Source organism: Neopsephotus bourkii, unplaced genomic scaffold, assembly GCF_033783945.1.
Source record: "Neopsephotus bourkii isolate Nb327-2 ecotype Australia unplaced genomic scaffold, CSIRO-AGI_Nbou_v1 NB_1761, whole genome shotgun sequence".
NCBI classification, from domain to species: Eukaryota; Metazoa; Chordata; class Aves; order Psittaciformes; family Psittacidae; genus Neopsephotus; species Neopsephotus bourkii.
The window spans coordinates 398,080-411,696 of record NW_026902235.1 but is presented as its reverse complement, the minus strand read 5'-3'; the positions used below and the strand labels follow the sequence as shown (position 1 = coordinate 411,696).

General features: G+C 48.0%; 1 protein-coding gene across 6 annotated transcripts in view; it reads left to right on the top strand.

Moving 5' to 3' along the window:
- ZNF618 (zinc finger protein 618) overlaps positions 1–10,905 on the top strand; it is a 149,840-nt gene extending 138,935 nt beyond the window's left edge. For 5 of the 6 annotated variants that reach the window (XM_061378015.1, XM_061378013.1, XM_061378012.1 and 2 more), the window contains 3 exons: positions 2,990–3,067; positions 8,144–8,245; positions 9,357–10,905. In XM_061378015.1, coding sequence (XP_061233999.1) covers positions 2,990–3,067; positions 8,144–8,245; positions 9,357–10,870 — 1,694 coding nt within the window. In that variant the 3' untranslated portion in view covers positions 10,871–10,905. The remainder of the gene's footprint in view (positions 1–2,989; positions 3,068–8,143; positions 8,246–9,356) is intronic. The other variant, XM_061378011.1, reaches the window with a different exon arrangement.
- The last annotated feature ends 2,712 nt before the right edge of the window (positions 10,906–13,617 follow it).

Sequence of the window (13,617 nt, the reverse complement as noted above, 5' to 3'; positions counted from 1 at the left end):
AGCCCACCTGGTGGGAATAGATCCCTTCTGGATGCAGGGAAGCATCCAGAGCAGGGGAGAGGGGAGCTAAAACTCCCCCTGGGAAGGGGAGGTCCTGCAGTGTTGTGGAGGGGGCTGTGCTCCCAGCCAGGAGAACAGGCACAAGTGGGGCTCACAGGGCTGTGCAGAGCAGTTCTGACTTCTCCAGTCAACTCTGAGTTGTAAGCAGAAATCAAATGAAGGGGATTTACTTGCTGTGTACCAGCCCAGCTGAGGAGTTCTGTTCCGGCAATGGCTTTTGCCTGATTTCAGGTACAAATTGCCTCTTCCTTCTCTTCACTTGCCCTCTCTCCTTTTTCTAGCTCTGACACATCCCACCTGCTTCCAGTCAGCTTGGCTGTTCCCAGCTCCCTGTGCTGTAGAGCATAAAGGGGCTTAGAAGCCGAAACCTCAGAAGTGTGAGGATTGAGAAAGCCCTGGGAAGTAAAGCAAGTTCATTCATTCCCACAGGGATTCTGCACATCCTCCCAGGCATCTCATCCCTCCTCCCCAGGAATGATTTTTGAATTGTTGGATGAATTTAAATGTTATCCCTAGTTTTAACTTAGCTCATCTTCACTTGTGGCAAACTGTAGACTTATGTGACTCTTGGTCTCAAGAGTATTTAGACAATGTTCAATGTAAAACTAGTTTTCAAGAGTCAACAGTGGTTTTGTTTCCAGAGGTGGATATTTCTGTGCAAAACAGGAGGGGGGATTTTGGAAATGGGATGGAAATCCACAACCTTTTTTGGAGAAGAATCACATATGAGAGATGTTTCAGAGTCCGTGAGTGCACAGTGTGTTGTAATGGCAGAGGGGGACCTTGAGGTGAAGAACTGCTGAGACCTTGATGGTCACTGCATAATGGATGTTGATGGGGAGAACCCAGAAAACAAGTCAGGAGTAAAAAGGGAGTCAGGCAAGGGGAGAGCTAGAAGAAAGGCAGCACAAGTTTCTGGTGATAAAATAGAGGAGTATATAGCAGGAGGAAGGAAAGGCCGTTCAGTGAGACAGAGTCAGCAGAGAAGGAAATGTGAGGATGTAGTGAAACAGGAGAGAAAAATGGATGTGAGACATGTGCTGCTTGGAGAGTGCTGGATGGATGTGAGTCAGACTCGTAAGTGTGCCAGAGTCTTCCCTGTTTTTCACAAGCACAGTTACTTAAGTACAGTATTTCCAAACTTCCTTGTTACAGCAAAACCCATAACAAGAAAACACAGTTAAATAAACCATTGAGCACAGCTTCTCCAGATGGAGCTGCCTCCATTGGTTCAGAGGGCTGGTGGCTCTGTGGAGAGGCACAGCAGGGTCTCCAGCCTTACAGCATATGAGTATAGTTTGTGTGAACCCCTCATGGTCTCTTCTGTGTTTCTCCTCACAGCTTCCTGTAGCCATCTGATGAATTCTGGGGTTTGCTACCTGCGGCAGACTTCTTACAGATCATAGCCAAGCCAGGCTTGTGTTTTCCTGTACTTTGGTTATTCCATCCCCGATGGTGCTGCTTCTGCTTATTCATTGATGGAGAATATGTGTTTCCTGTCATACTGTATAGATACAAATTCCTGGTGTCTTGTAGCAATAGACCTTGCTCTGTGCGTATGCCAGGCATTTAGATATGAAGTTGTTTATATGCCAAACGCTTGTGTTTGTTCATTCTGCTGTTCTGAAACAAAATGCCACAGTGTAAGTAGTGCTGGTGTATCTCGAGGTGTAGAAGCAAACTGCAGTGTTAATGAACTGCAGCCACTGTAGTTTGGTATTACATCTGTCAACTAATGCACTCAACTCATACTGTTTAAAGAGCAACTGCAAACATTTGCTCCTAGGTTAATGTGGTGGAAGAAATGCATTTCAACATACTCGGTAGAACAGAACTAAACATGTCTTTCGGCTCATGAGGGAGCTCTGAACCCAGCTCTTTTCTGACTCCAGCTCATCCATGTCCTCTGGCAACACAGCTCTCCTGCTCTGCTCTCAGCCCTGGCACAGCTCCTGTGCTTCCTCCCCTCCACCTCTGCTCACCCAGCACCATGCTGCTGCTGAGCCCAGTGGCACTCGCTATTCCCCAGGCTCGCTGCAGTTGTGACAGCCACAAAACCCCCAAGCTGAGTTCCCCTGTGGCACTTCATCCCCCAGCTTCTGAGCAACAGGATTTTTCATAACCTGCTTCTCCATGTCTCAGGAAAGGCAGCAGAGACTGGTATTTGACCAGACTGGATATAAAATGAATTCACAATCTTTGCTTTCAGGCTTACAAAGAACACATACACTTGAAACAGCCCACAAGAGGCAAGAGTTAGTAAACCCCAGTCAAGAGTGCAGCCTCTCCAGTCTTTGTGCAGATTCATAGAGTCACAGACTGGTTTGGCTTGGAAGGGTCCTGTAGTCCAACCCCCCACAATGAACAGGGACATCTTCAACTAGGTCACGTTGCTCAGCATGGCATCCAGCTTGGCTTTGAATGTCTCCAGGGATGGGGCATCCACCACCTCTCTGGGCAACCTGTGCCAGTGTTTTACCACCCTCATTGTAAAGAATTTCTTCCTCACATCCAGCCTGAATCTCCTCTTTTAGTTTAAAACCATCACCCCTCATTCTGTCACAACACGCCCTGCTAAAAGTCACTGAGATCCACACGCACACCATCGGCAGCTTTGCTTTGTTGCACGAGCTCTCCTGCTGCCATCCTGGCCTTCTCATGGCAGTGGAGTGAAGTGAAGCCCATGAAGTGTGCCCAAGTGAAGAGTGCCCAGCCCCAGCCCAGAAGCAGTGACCTGCCCTAGAGTCTTCCTAAATCACAGCCCGAGCCTTCAGGTTCGGTCCTAAGGAGCTGCTGTGATGTGCGCACGTGGGCTGAGGTGACAACGACCACAGGGCACTGCCCCGCTACTGTACAAACTGAAGTATGCACATATGCTGCTTCCCTGCATACTCTGTGTAATTCTTCTGAACTGATTTCTCCCAAACAGAGCCTTATACCTGTGGAGCTTGTGGAATCCAGTTCCAGTTTTATAACAATCTCCTGGAGCACATGCAGTCCCACGCAGGTAAGCTGGGCACTTCAGTTCTGCGCTGCTGCCTGATGCTCACCCCTTTGTGTGTCAGTCTCTGTGCTCACCATTTCCAAAGCCCCAGTAACCTCATCTGCAGCAGAAAAGATCCTCAAAGTTGGAGCACGTAGCAGGGGCTGAGAGTTGCAAGGCTCAGGGGATGCCATAAACCTCACTTCCTAGGGAGAGAGGAAACGTGCCATGCTAGCACAGAGCACATCACACTATTCATTCCCTTTATCCAACAGAATCTAGGGCACGCTCAGTGCGTAAGCATTTGCGGGTCACTCCTACAGCAGATTAAATCCCTTCTCCTGCAAAAAGGGTAGTTCTCATGGAAGCAAACAAAGCAAAACTGCTCGCAGGGCACCAGAGCCTTTGCCCACACAAGCCTCTGTCTGTGCTTGTGTCTCCTGGAGTTCTGCGAAGGACTGGAATGTGTTCCCAGCAGAAGTATTTGCTGCCTCAGCAGTTGTGTTCATTTCCTTCTCAGCTATCTACAAAAGAAAATTCCAAGGAGCAATTCCTGTGTTGTTTCTGAGGCACCTTTTTTCTTTTCTATCTCAGTACATAAGAGATGACTTTTAAGTCTCAAAGCAAAAGCTGTTTCAAAGGCAGCATTCAGAATATTCAAAACCATAGAAACAGGATCTTTTTATAGCGCAGAACTTTGTCATTTTTTGACTCTTGAATGAAAAGCAAGTGAGTTGACACAGGTTTACAAATCAATTCACCTTGGACAGACCTGTGTGCTCAACAGACAGCTGTTCTGTTGAGATTCGTGTTTAGTGCTTGCATCTGCCCTAATGTTACCGGTAAGTCCTGACCAGAGTGGCACAGGAGGATGAGTGGCTTGAGGATAGGCACGTTTTCCATTCTGTAATAGTAATTCTTATCAAAGTTCTTAATCTTGTTCTGTGACTGACATTTTGATAGTGTCCCTTGAGTTCTTCATCCATATGGTTCCTCGATTCCAGTTCAGTTCTCATTGACAAACCTTAGTGCAGGCTTTGTGTGTTGCTCAGCAGCTTTTGTATCATCTTTGTAATGTAATGAAGAGACATTCAGGGTAATATGAGATGGTGCAAGCATAATCTGGTTGATGTGGAGGAACTGGACTTCATGTTACAGCTAGGAGCAGCGCAGCTCCTCTCATGGTAGTAGCTGCCATCACTCCATGGTGTTGGGTTCTGCTCTTGCTGTTCCTCTCTGGCAATTCCTGCTTGCCTCCAGGCTGTGTCCTGAGCATCCTGTTCCTTCTTCTGGTCTCTGGTACTGAAATGCAGCATTTTGAAATGCAGCTCCTGATGAAGCTGAGTAGAGGAGCTGCAAAAGAGGGATTAGGCTAGTGTCAAAAGAGGGGATGGCACTTCACTAGCAAGAGGGGAGCTGTTGAAAACTTTTAAGCTAGTGCTCTCTGCAGCTTCTTCCGTCTCTTGGCCATTGGGCTTGTTCACCTGGGTCACTTTGGACACAGAAGGCGGCTGGAGGAGCAGGTATCTGTGATCTGACTCGTAACGTTAGCAGGAATACATTAATGCTTAAATCCTCTCTCCCCAGCTCTGGATTCCTCTTGTTAAACTCTGTTTTCTCATCTCTCCCTGGTTTGTTTGTAATTCATTATCTTCTGCTTGGCTGCTTCCTCCCAAATGTCTCAGTGGTGCAATGACAAGAAGACACTTGTCCATGTCTTGTATATTCAGTACATTCTTCAGGCATCCCAGAGGCTGCGGCTGTGGAAGCAGCCATCCCTGTCCTGGCATCTCTGTGTGGTGCCTCCAGTCCTGTACTCCTGCCTCCTCCCTGGGGGAGCAGCAGCCTGTTCTCCAGATCTGTGCACTGGGGGCAAGAAGCATGGTACTCACTGCTGTGGGGTGAGAACAGAACACAAAATGAAGAGGTGTGAAAGCTGCAGCGAGCTCTGGTGGGTTCTGGATACTGTACTTTAGCGGAGCAACAGCAGAGATCGCACAGGGTTTGCAGTTACTCTGCTTGCAGTTTGTTGCCTTTCACCCTGTCAGGGCGTGGGGATTTCCATATCCAAGAAACAGCGTTGGCACATTTCTGAAATCTGGGAGTGCAGAGACCTTGCAGTAGTCAGCAGAACTGGTGGCCCAGGGTCATCCACATATTGGGGACACTGACACAGTAGCAGTTTATACCAGTCCGTATGCCTGGCTCAAGGAATGTTTCATTATGGGGATGCCAGGTCGGATGGGGCTTGGAGCAAGCTGCTCTAGTGGAAGGTGTCCGTGCCCATGGCAGGGGTTGGAACTGGAGGAGCATAGGTCCCTTCCAACCAAACCAGTCTGTGATTCTGTGATTCCATACAGAGATACAGAAAGCCTGTATGGGTCAAATACTCTTTCAGTTAGTGTGTTCTGGCATCCAGTTTGGCTTATCATGTCTGGTGCAAAGGGTTCATCTCTTCCAACTAAATGTGATGCATCTACTCAGCCTCTCTTGCAAGTGTGTGAAGCCAGGGAATGTGCTGGAGCCTTGTGAAGCCAGGGACATGCTGGCTCTGGAGTCACTCAGAGGGTTGAGCCTGGGGCTAGAAGGTAATAAGGAGAGATTATAGCTCCATAAAGAAGCTACACAGTGAGGAGAAGCAATTAGAATGTAAATTGGATGCTGAAAGGCAGAAACAGAACAGCAGAACACCAGGCAAAGGAATTTGTTCTGTAATTACACTGTACAATATACAGCTTTGACTCCCTTTAGAGTACTTTGTTCAGGTAGAGTGCTACCGTATAATGCCCTTTCTACAATCTAGAGCTACAGAATAGAAGGACGACTAGGCTGAACTTGGATTAAAGGATTGGAGGCATGAAGAGAAATTAAAGAACCATGATCTGTGTAGCTCACAGACTGCCTGATAAGGAAGATGAGGCTGAAATACACAAATCTCATTAATGCCATATTGAATGCCAGCAGATATTTGTACGTAATAAATCCCCTATTAATATGAAACAGATAAAGAGTTAGGGGAGGAAATAGAGAGGGTTTCTTCCCCTGCCCCTCACTAAGACAAGGACAGCCTGAACCATGAACGAAGTTAGGAGGCAACATCTAGCATTTTCCTTTGCCTGCCCACAGATGTTTGGAGTTGAGGACACTGATGGTGGTAGCTCAAGAGCAATTAGTCTGGGTAGATGCTGGGGGGAAAGAGATGTGTGACATCTAATCACTGGCAGTCACTGGAGCATCTCCTGCTCTTGAAGTCTCTTCCTCACCTTCAAAGATGGACCTCTTGCTGCAGTCTGAGCGTGGCAATGCTCCCCAGGTACCAGCCATGACCAGTGGGTTCCCTGGGTTCAAACAGTCCTCAAAGCAGTCCCAGAGTCACCCCTGGTTTGTCATGTCCTGAATCTCCTGGGTGTTGATCCAGTCTGTGGCCAGTGCAGTGCCCAAATGGAATAATGGTGCAGTCTGTGACTGTTCATCACAAGGTTTGTAAATGCTCCAGCAGTGAACATGCAGAGCTGTGCAAATTTGAGAGGACTTGCTTGTAAGGAAGAGAGCACTGGAGTTCATCACATCATTGCTTGTCTCTAGATCCTGGCTGGTCTCCCTTCTCTTCTGGGTCATTGCCACGCATGGAGAGCAACTTTATCCTCTCCAGTTTGTTCTGAAGGGCAGCCTAGTGCTGTGCCCAGCACTAGATTGACTTGGGTTGCAGAGCAAAGAACCTGTGTGTGCCTGAACAAGGCATTCCTGTAATTCCTGCTGTGCTGTCAGGAATGCTGGGGCAGGATTTATTCCATTGAACCCTGGTGTGCTGGTGTGCCTAGGCTGTAGTTACTGCTGCCTGAGCTGGTCAGTGTGGACTTCCTGGAGAAGAAGTCACTGATTCCAGGTGAGTTCAGACCATGATGGATCTTGTACTACGAAAGGCATCTAGTTCTACCTGGGTGAATAATCAAACGAATCACATTGTTGAGCCCGTTTTTCACCACTGAGTGTAAAAGAGCCCTAAGGGGCTACTTCGAAGCCTTTGTGTGTCTAACAGAGATGTCCAGAATTAGGCAAGATGAGTCCATGTGTGATGAGTAAAGGGCCTGTTTTGTTTTCTTTGTGTTTAATTCCATCCTTCTGTTCAGCCTGGTCATCAGTCTCTCCATCTTTCTCTTTCCTCTTCCACCTCTTTTCATTGTGCACTCTATTGCTGCTTCAGAGTCTATTTCAGAGCAGTTTCATAGTGAAGAATACTAAGAAACTAGAAAGTTTCCTGTAGAGGATGGAGAGAAGTTCTTGGGGCACTGGGGAGGAAAGGACATGGATACAGTACAGCATTTATTGATTCTGCATTTCCTTGAAATATCCCAGCAGATTGGCAGCCAAAGTGTTTAGCCCTTAGCCCACTTACATATACTGAATTGGGAGCATCAACACAGAGACCCTGGAGTGCTTGGTATCTTTGCAGCCATAGGGAGGGACAAGCTTTGGTCACACTCCAGAAACCTGGGGGGGGGCCGGTTCCTTCTTGTTTCCAGTCTAAGGCAGCAGAGAGCAGCCTGAGAGGAGACTCGCCTCCTCTCTACCATGGGAGGGAACCCTGTGTGCACTGTAGTAAGATCTATAGGTACAGAGGAGTTGAGCAGAGCTTGGAAAACAGAGTACTCAGCAGTGAAGAACAGGGAAGCCACCTGCAGTGCAGAACAGGGCAGTAAAGCAGAAGGATAAATGTTCGTTACACCTCCTTTCATTCTGAAAGCAAGCAAATTGCACAGGTCAGGCTGCACAAGGACCATCTATTCGTGGTGTGCAGCTCCAGTTATGGGGAGACATTTTCCATGTGTGCTGAGGGCATCAATGTCACTGATGCACAGAATAAGCCCTTGTCATTGCAGCCCCATTTTGGGAGTCCAAAGGCTTTTAAAGGTTCCTGACAGGACTGTGCCAGCTCACTGACAACTGCTTAAAAGCTACAGAGAATGTAGTAGATTGTTGTCACCTTAAGTGAAGGGGACCAGAAATAAATCCTACGCAGATGGGTACTGTTTCCCCTTCTTTGTGCTTTAAGCCTTATTACTTTGTGCTTCTAACACCTCCCTGTCTCTTACCCCACAGCTGACAACGAGAACAATATTGCCTCTAGCCAGCCCAGATCACCTCTAGCTGTTGTAGAAGAGAAGTGGAAACCCCAGCTCCAAAGAAACAATGTCAACAACAGTAAGTAGCAGTGTTTGCCCTTCCATCCTGGGCTTTCCTGTCCACTTGGAACAAGTGACTGTCAGGGTGCAGCAGTGGTGGGCATTACACAATGCTCTCATCTTGCCTAAGTGCACTTGATTTCATCCCTAATTCATGTACTCCCTTGCAGAGCAGAGCACCCGTTCCCATTACAGGAGGGCTCATATGCAAAAAGTTCTGTGAGCCCTGGGGAGGTGGTTGGAAAGGTTTGTAGGGAAGATGCATTTGGCAGCTCCTGGAAAAAGTTAACTTCTAAGCCAGTCAGACTTCCCAGGCCCAACCTGGAGATGAAAGACTAGTCCAGTTGTCATGGTGTGACATAGGCATGACCTGTCAGTCCCTGGCAGCCGGCAGCCAGGGTCTGATTTATCCCCAGTTCATCCTCTGAGCTTCCCCACAGAAAAAGGTAAAATACAGTCCTGTGGGAAATCATTTCCAAAGCACCTGAGCTGAGCAGCCTGGGGGAAGGGTGGTACAAAAACATGAGGCTTTTGTGTTCTGGTGTGGCCAAAAATGACATTCACATTGCCCGAAATCGGCCACAAATGTGGGGTGTTGGAGTTCAGAGGAGGAAATGGAAAGTGGAGCTCCAGCACTGTTGGAGATGGTGCAGGAAGTTGTATGCTTCACTGAAAGGCTCAGATCACAAACTAGGGAAGATGTCCAGTTTTCCAGCTGGGCTAAGCTGCGACCACCAGCCCTTAGACATGGATAGCAAATGGCACTCATGATTATAACTTAGTCAGGCACTTCCTCAGTGAACACCACAGGGATGGCATTGGTTAAGGCACTGGATTGTGAATAGATAGTGTGTGCTCTGTCTCAGTCCCGACACCAGGGACAGCATGCAGACAAGCTCCTTGCTGCTCCAGGCAAAGAGCAAGGCCTGTCCCTTTGCTGAACAGAAGGGTTCCTCTGTCCAGAAATCCTTGGGAGAAGAAGTCCAGGGTTGGAGATGCCTCTTCCATCATCTGGGCATGTTCTACCTCTTTGGGCCTCTGAGAATTGGTTTGTGGCTCCCTCCTCTCTCCTTCTGTACGGGAGCAGTGCTCATCTGGTGCTTTCTCTCCCTCCTTGTATTTCACTGCAGCATCCGCGAGCGGTTCAGTAGGGAACAGCGTGATCCCGGAGAAGGAGCGGCAGAACATTGCCGAGAGGCTCCTGAGGGTGATGTGCACTGACCTTGGGGCTCTGAGCGTGGTGAGCGGGAAGGAATTCATCAAGCTAGCACAGACCCTGGTGGATAGTGGCGCTCGCTACGGTGCCTTTTCCGTCACCGAAATCCTTGGCAATTTCAACACACTGGCTCTGAAGCATTTGCCTCGGATGTACAACCAGGTGAAGGTGAAGGTAACCTGTGCACTGGGCAGCAACGCATGCCTGGGTATTGGCGTCACTTGTCACTCACAGAGCATCGGCCCCGATTCCTGCTACATCCTCACAGCTTATCAGGTGGAAGGCAACCACATCAAGAGTTACGTCCTGGGAATTAAGGGTGTAGACATTCGAGATAACGGTGATTTTATCCACCACTGGGTCCAGAACGTGCTCTCAGAGTTTGTGATGTCGGAGATCAGGACAGTGTATGTCACAGACTGCAAAGTCAATTCCTCTGCGTTCTCCAAGGCAGGCATGTGCTTGCGCTGTTCGGCCTGTGCCTTGAACTCAGTGGTGCAGAGCGTGCTCAACAAGCGAACACTACAGGCCCGCAATATGCACGAAGTGATCGAGCTCCTGAATGTCTGTGAAGATCTGGCGGGATCCACAGGCCTCTCAAAGGAGACCTTTGGCTCCCTGGAAGAGACCTCCCCCCCGCCCTGCTGGAACTCAGTCACCGACTCCCTGCTGCTCGTCCACGAGCGCTACGAGCAGATCTGTGAGTTCTACAGCAGGGCCAAGAAGATGAACCTCATCCAAAACCTGAACAAACACCTGCTCAGCAACCTGGCAGCTATTTTGGCTCCAGTGAAGCAGGCGGTGATAGAGCTGAGCAACGAGAGCCGGCCCACCTTGCAGCTGGTACTGCCCACCTACGTCAAACTGGAGAAACTGTTCACTTCCAAAGCTAACGATGCTGGCGTGGTCAGCAAACTCTGCCACCTCTTCTTGGAGGCGCTGAAGGAGAACTTCAAAGTTCATTCGGCACACAAGGTAGCCATGATCTTAGACCCTCAGCAGAAGCTGCGGCCGGTCCCACCATACCAGCATGAAGAGATCATTGGCAAGGTCTGTGAGCTGATCAATGAGGTGAAAGAGTCCTGGGCAGAAGAAACAGAATTTGAACCTTCAACCAAGAAGCCTCGGTCAGCAGGGGAAGCCACTGCAGCTCAGGAAGAAGATTGGTTTGGGAAAAATGAAGTCTATGATTATTTGCAAGAACCTCTCTTCCAGGCCACCCCTGACCTGTTTCAGTACTGGTCGTGTGTTACTCAAAAGCATACAAAACTAGCCAAGCTAGCCTTTTGGCTCTTAGCAGTGCCTGCTGTTGGTGCCAGAAGTGAATGTGTAAATATGTGTGAGCAGGCTCTCTTAATCAAAAGGAGACGGCTACTCAGTCCAGAAGACATGAACAAACTCATGTTTTTGAAGTCCAACATGCTTTAAGACTGTCTTTTAATTAAAACAAAACTTTAAAACACTGTTCCAAACAAAGAAAAAAAGAATTTTAAGTTCTAAACACTGTGGACCTCATTATGAATGCCCCTGGAAACCAAGTGCTTTTTTATATATATATAAAAATATAAATATATATAAAATTAAGTTTGAAAGGAAAGCTGAGCACGTGAGAGAGACAGCCCTCTGCCAGGAACGTGCTCCTTTCCCTAGATAGTGTGTGGACTTGACAGACTTTCTAATGTTTTCAAGTGGGCAGACGAATGGGAGGCTGATGTTCTAAAGTCTTCAGGCAGCTGAGATCTAAAGTGACTTGAAGTTTCTTTTGTTTCTCCTCCACCCCACCTTTCCTCTTGTCCCCTGGGCCATCTTGCCATGGATAATCAGACTACACTGAACAGACCAGTTCTGCACTGGACTTTGCTCCTTTGAATAACTGTACACCTTGAGGGCTTTTGCCTGCAGCTTTCTTGACACACGGTGCATGTTACCAGGGCAGCTGTGTTTTCCTAACACCAGTGTCTTTAGAAGTCAGGAAGGGAGACTGCAAGGGTTTATTTTACTTTAACTTTTTCATACACTTTTTTTCCAAAAAAACCCAGAAGTTACTCTTCTGTCTCCACTCCCAGATTTAACACCTTAGCTAATGATTCCAAGTTTGATTTAAACCTAAGAGAAAGGGTTCATGGCAGGAAATGGCTCTAACTCTTTATGTTTCTTGGATTTGTTTTCTTACAGCACAGTTTGTTCTCTGAATTCCCAGTAGTAATGAGCTTCTCTGAATTTTGGACATCAGGCACTCTCAGACTTGTTCTAGAGTAGCCCATTTGCGATTAAAGAATATCCTTATGGGGAAGCACAGCAGTTGTGAAGATGGCAAAACTAGAAAACAGGAAAAGCAAGCAAATAGTGACAGCACAGAGCCCTGCAGGCCACCAGTAAGCTTGTCAGGGTCTGCCAGCTGCCATTGAGAACCCTTGTACCTAAACCTGTAGTAAAAAAGCTTGTCAACACACACCACTCAAAACAACCTTTGCATGGCCAAGGACAAACCAAGGTGTATGAGTTTTCAGGGGAGCAAAGATCATCAGTTTTGTCAAACTGGGGTTTGAAGGAGGCTTAGAGAAGTGCATGGGCTCAATGATCCTTCTGAATGTAAGTGCTCCTGATTGAGTGCAAAGAATATCTTCCCATTTTGTTTGGAATGGTTTCCTCTTGTAGCACGAATGTGTTTTTGATACCTACAGTGCATTACACTACTTGTTACGTTGCTGAATCGTTCTGGCCAGAAAGGCCACAGGCCCTTAAATGTTCACACTTACTGGCTCACCCCAAATGCAATCAGAGAGCATCATAACACAAAAACATCTCAGTCACTCTGCTGGCCTTGAGGCCAGCACTCTGCTGTGTCCAGTGCCCATAGGCACAGCCCATGGGTGGCTGGATGGGGTCTCTGCTGTGAGGTTTGGTGCCTCTCAGACAATTCCTAAATTCTGGTGCCAAACAGTTAATTTTTTCATCCCTGGGACTTGTATCCTGGAGGCAAATTGAAGCAAATTCTTACTTTTGAAGTAGTCTCTCCCATTCCAGTAGTGTCCCCTGGGGCTGTGGTCACAGTGGCCGCAGAGCAGCATTGGGCTCGCTGCAGGCTGGAGCCCTTCAGCAGCACAGGGGGGTTTCTGGTTGCTGACAACACAGTGTTGAGACTGGGGTCCCCATTGAAGTGCTGCTGTTGGATGGTTGTTAAACCAAGATCCCACCTGCCAAAACCAGGACAGAATAGAAGGTGCAAGTCCCAAGACATGAGAAATGTCAAACACAATCTCTCAGGCTTTGTGTGCAGATGCCTTGAACCTGACAGGCACTGATTCACTGCTGTGGGGCTCAGGCAGGGGAACAGCTTGCATGCTAGAGACCATCCCTAGGTCAGGGTCACTGAGGATGGCTCTTTGCACCCAGCTCTTACCCTTTTCAGCCTAGAAATGGGACCTACTGTTGGCTTGAGTCTAGCCTTTGGGTTGACCTCTCAGCACTGTTACTGGCATCAGGGCAAAACCTGTTGTCTCCTAAGTGTAAGTCTTAGAAGAGAGGGTGAGCCCCACTGGCAGCTATGGTGCTGGAGGGTGAGCTGCTGAGGCACTTGGACATCCTATTTCTCCGGCAGTGACTTTGGCTGATGGAGATGTTCTCTTCTTGCTGGTTTTATTTCCTCCCATACAAATCCTGCCTGCCCAGCACCAGCTGGACCTGTGATAACACATCTGTTTGCATTGGCAGTGCAGGAGAAACCTATAGCAAACAATATGTAAGTCTCAAACTACAAACAAAAAACCCTAAGTGAGATGCATGCCCATTATAAAGCATTTGTGCTATGCTGCTGTTCCCACTGGAAAGCACAAGGTATCTTGCAGCAGGGAAGCTTGGCTGGAGGGTGAATCCAAAGCAAGATGGGGCTACAAAATGTGTGCCATGCGGCTCAGCTGTGGGCAGAAATGGGGACAGGATGTGTAGTTCTTTCTCCTAGCAGCACTTCTTTGTGCTTGGTTCACCTGAGAACCACTCACAGGCTCTTTGATGCTCAGGTGAATGTGCAAACCCCTTGTGTTACTTTGCAATGAAAGCTCCAAACCCCAGCACTCCTTTGCTAAGGGACAGGCTGATAACTTCTGTAGGATTTGTTAGCTCAGGCTTGTTGTGTTGTCTGTCTGCAAGGCATTAAGGGGGGAGAGTGGACAAAG